This window comes from Populus euphratica, unplaced genomic scaffold, assembly GCF_000495115.2.
Source record: "Populus euphratica unplaced genomic scaffold, PopEup_1.0 scaffold1533.1, whole genome shotgun sequence".
NCBI classification, from domain to species: Eukaryota; Viridiplantae; Streptophyta; class Magnoliopsida; order Malpighiales; family Salicaceae; genus Populus; species Populus euphratica.
This window is the reverse complement of record NW_011501378.1, coordinates 19,151-23,947: the sequence shown is the minus strand read 5'-3', so window position 1 is coordinate 23,947 and position 4,797 is coordinate 19,151. Positions and strand designations below refer to the sequence as shown.

At 37.6% G+C, this 4,797-nt stretch overlaps 1 protein-coding gene across 1 annotated transcript; it reads left to right on the top strand.

Annotated features, from left to right (window-relative positions):
* The first annotated feature begins 492 nt into the window (after positions 1–492).
* Positions 493–4,340, top strand: LOC105117789 (putative disease resistance protein RGA3). The gene is made up of 2 exons (XM_011015548.1): positions 493–4,152; positions 4,275–4,340. Exon 1 carries the CDS (start codon positions 621–623, stop codon positions 4,146–4,148), a length of 3,528 nt encoding a protein of 1,175 aa, XP_011013850.1. The 5' UTR covers positions 493–620; the 3' UTR covers positions 4,149–4,152; positions 4,275–4,340.
* Positions 4,341–4,797: the final 457 nt, after the last annotated feature.

The window sequence follows — 4,797 nt, the reverse complement described above, 5'->3', positions numbered from 1 at the left end:
AAAAACACCGCAGCAATTCACAGTATTTTATTTATAAAATTTTAACCATGTCAATTTTTAAAAGTAAAATCAATAAAAAAAATTTAAAAAAATGAAAAAATTAAAAAAATAGAAATTAAAAAAAAGGTAATTTTGGAAAAAAACAAGAAAAGGAAAAAAATTAAAAAAATACAAAAAGAAGAAGAATGTATTATAAATTACTATTATAATTTATCGTGCATTGTACGCGGGGAATAATAATTCCCCCATCATTTAAAGTATTGTATAATAATTATTATAATATAATATATTAATAATGTATATTAATATTGAGGAAAGTCTAAAAGGCACGGAGAAAACTAGACTACTTTCCCACGTCTAAAATGTTATAATAATAATAATAATAATAATAATTGTCTGGTTGCTTCCTTCAAACAATGACTAACGTACTCTATTAAAAATATCATCCGAACCCGAGCCACAAGTTATGCTACAGTTTCCACCTACAGATAAAATTAGCCTTTAAATTCACGTGATAAAAGATTGATGTCTTTTAGTATCGAGTGTAATTTCACCTCCATTGTTTCCAAAACTTGCAAAGCATTTCTTCCTTATCATTAATAGTTTACCTGAGAGAAAATATGGCTGAGGAGATTTGGAAGAGGGTTGGTTCACGTGCTGCTCGTGCAGCTCAGAGGATCAATATTGCGTGGGGATTTAAGGGAGAGCTGGAAAAGCTGAAGTTGAAATATAGCACTATTCAGGCAGTGCTACAAGATGCAGAAAAAAGACAAGTTACGGATGCAGACTCGAGGGTTTGGTTGGATAAGCTTCGAGACATAGCTTACCAAGCTGAAGATGTGCTGGATGAGCTTGATTATGAGATTATTCAACGGAAGCTGGAGACTCAAAACAGTATGAAAGGGAAGGTATGTAGCTTCTTCTCTCTCTCCAACCCAATGGCAATTTGTCTGAGGTTGGCCGCAGAACTTCAAAAGATCAACGAGTCCCTCGATGAGCTTCAAGAAACAGCAACTTCGTATGGGCTTAGAGTTCTATCTGCAGATACAACCCCTCAACTGACAGACTCTTTCTTATGCAGCTCAGAAGATGTCAAAGGAAGGGGGGATGATGTCTCTAAAATTATTAACTTGTTGATTAGTTCTTGCAGCCAACAAGTTCTTTCTGTCATTCCTATAGTGGGAATGGCCGGGCTCGGAAAGACTACTGTAGCAAAAATGGTGCACCGAGAAGTTATAGATAGAAAACTTTTTGATGTAACATTTTGGATTTGTGTTTCTGATAGTTTTGACGATAAAAGGATTTTACGAGAAATGCTTCTAACTCTTGATGAAAACACTTCTGGGATAACTGAAATGGATGCAATAATGACACATCTTCGAGAAGAGTTAGAGACTAAAACATTTCTTCTCGTACTTGATGATGTGTGGAACGAAGAACATGGGGAGTGGGAGATTTTAAGGGATTGTCTATTAAAAATTAGTGGTAATAATAGGAATGTTGTTGTTGTTACTACTCGTAGTAGACTAACAGCATCAATAATGGAGAGTCAGACTGCATGTAGTCATGAGCTGAAACAACTGTCAAATAATGAATGTTGGTCAATTATTAGGGAAATAGTGTCTAGAAATGGAGGAGAGTCGATTCCTTCAGAATTGGAGGCTATCGGAATAGATATTGCAAAAAAGTGTGGGGGAGTGCCATTAGCTGCTAGATTTTTTGGGACGATTTTGCTTTATGAAAAGGACAAGGATAAATGGAGTTCAATAAGAGACAGTGATGCTGTTGAGATGTCAAGACACTATGATCGAGTTTTACGTATTTTGAAATTAAGTTTCGATCATTTGCCTTCTCCTTCTCTGCAACGCTGTTTTTCTTATTGTTCTATTTTTCCTAAAGATTTTGAGATTGAAAAGGAGAAACTGATTCAGCTTTGGATGGCTGAAGGGTTGCTCGAGTCATCAGTTCGTGGGGAGATGGAAGATATAGGTGATAGAAACTTTAATGACCTGCTTGCACGTTCGTTTTTCCAAGATATCCAAACGGATGAGCTTGGGAATGTAATCTGTTGCAAGATGCCCAATCTTGTGCACGATCTAGCTTTGATGGTGACAAAATCGGAGACAGTGATTCAGAAGCCTGGCTCAGCTATATATGGTACATTTATCAGACATCTAAATCTCATTTCTTCTGATGAGAGAAATGAACCAGCATTTCTAATGTATGGTGGTAGAAAATTGCGTACATTATTCTCAAGATCCCTTAACAAGTCTTGGGAATTTAGAGGTTTGCGAAGTCTGACCTTGAATGGTGCTCGTATGACAGAGTTGCCAGATTCAATTTGCAGGCTGAAACATTTGAGGTATCTCGACGTTTCACGAACAGATATCAAAGCGCTTCCAAAATCCATCACGAAGCTCTATCATTTGCAAACCTTAAGATTCAGCGACTGCCGATCACTGATAAAGCTTCCCAACAAAATGGAATATTTGGTAAGCTTGAGACATGTTGACTTTAGTCATACGCCAGCTGATGTTGGATGCTTAACTGGTCTTCGATCACTGCCATTTTTTGAAGTGGGGCAGGATAAGGGCCACAAAATTGAAGAACTGGGATGCTTGAAGGAACTAAGAGGGAAGTTGAGAATAGTCAATCTGGAGCATGTAAGAGACAAAGAAGAAGCCAAGGGAGCAAACCTGTCTGGAAAAGGAAATATGAACACATTGGTATTGGTATGGAGTTCAGAAAGAGAAAGCAGCAGTTCCAGCATCAATTACAAGGATGTGTTGGAAGGCCTCCAGCCTCACCCAGACACACGAAGCTTAGAGATTGAGAATTATCAGGGAGATGAATTCCCACAATGGATTATGATGCCAACACTCAATAATTTGGTGGTGCTGAAATTGAAAGGCTGTAAAAAACTTCCTCCAGCAGTACATCTTTCTCATCTTGAAATTCTTGAGATAGAAGGAATGGATGGTGTGAAAATAATAGGTCAGGAGTTTTATAGCAGTGGTGGAAGTGGAACGAATCCAATATTCCCGATATTAAAAAGATTGTCTGTAATGGGCATGCGTAGTCTAGTGGAATGGATGATACCTGCAGCTATAGCTGGTGGAGTACAAGTAGTATTTCCTTGCCTCGAAGAGTTGTACATTGAACGATGTCCAAAGTTGGAAAGCATCCCATCCATGAGCCATCTTTCATCAAAACTTGTAAGATTGACAATCAGAGACTGTAATGCATTGAGTCATATAACTGGTGAATTTCATGCCTCTGCGACATCTCTAAAATATTTAACCATAATGCGTTGTTCCAATCTGGCATCCATTCCAAGCCTTCAAAGCTGCATAGCTCTGGAGGCGTTGTCTATTTCTACATGCTACAATCTGGTATCTTCTATTATTCTAGAATCGTGTTCTCTTGTAAGTGTATTCATTGGTTGGTGTGGAAAAGCAAGTGTTCGAATTAGTTGGCCACTATCCTACGCAAATATGAAGGAATTGAACATCGAGATCTGCGGGAAGTTTTTCTTTGATGATTTACATGGAGGAAAAGTGTGGCCTTCTCGTTTTCAATCACTAGTCATTAGATGTTGTGATCAATTCAAGTCTGTTCCTGATGGTTTAAAAAGAAGACTGCATTCTCTTGTTCGATTAGATATCAGCTGGTGTCGAAATTTAAGTCACATTCCGGAAGATTTCTTTCGCGGCCTAAACCAATTGAAGGGGTTGAAAATTGGTGGTTTCTCGCAGGAATTGGAGGCATTTCCTGGAATGGATTCAATCCAACACCTAGGTGGCTCCCTTGAAGAGCTTAAGATAATTGGGTGGAAGAAACTGAAGAGTCTACCACATCAACTTCAACACCTCACCTCCCTTACGAAATTAAAGATCTATGGTTTCAACGGAGAGGGATTTGAGGAAGCATTGCCAGATTGGTTGGCCAACCTTTCTTCCCTTCAAGAGCTTACAATTTGGGAATGTCAGAATCTCAAGTATCTGTCAAGTTCAACAGCCAAGCAAAGCCTCTCCAAACTAACACGTCTGATAATTAGGAGCTGTTCGCTTTTGAAGCGAAATTGCACGGAGGGCAGTGGGTCTGAGTGGCCCAAGATTTCTCATATCCCACATATCGATTTACCATAGTGAGGTAAGTTTGAATTTCTATAAATCTGGCTGTCTTTAATTATATTTATTTATATTAAATTTAATTCGTTTAATTTCTTTCTTTTTCATTGCATTGATTAATTGCTTGCACAACAAATTTTCTAGGAATAAGTGCAACTCACCCAATTAAATAAATAGTAAGGAGCGCAATCTTACTACCAATTTCCTCAGGTTGGTTCTTTTTTCAAACTTCTTGGGTTCATATGGACTGTCCAATCATTTTTTTTTTCTAATTTTTTGTTTCAATTTTTCTGTTCATCTGATTTTTTATGTTTTTGTGTAAGGTCCCTTTTCTATGCAAAGCTGATAATAATTGATTCCTATCTTTATAATTTAATTGAATAATTTCAAGCTTCAACTCAGCTGGATTTTTTGCTGGCTTAATCTTTAGCAGAAACGGCAGATGAAGATCTAGTGCAAAACTAACAAGGGCTCCGTGCTGCGCAGCCAGCCCCTAGCTTTGATTTCTGACAGGTATTTGGTTGTTTGCATCTTTCCATTAAAATCCAATCTCCATAGTTATGGTGATATTGTACGTGATTATTGTTATCATTACTAGTATATTTTAAGGAGAAACACAGTTTCTTGTTCAGTCAACCAAACAAGAGCGGGTCATTTCACGAGCAAC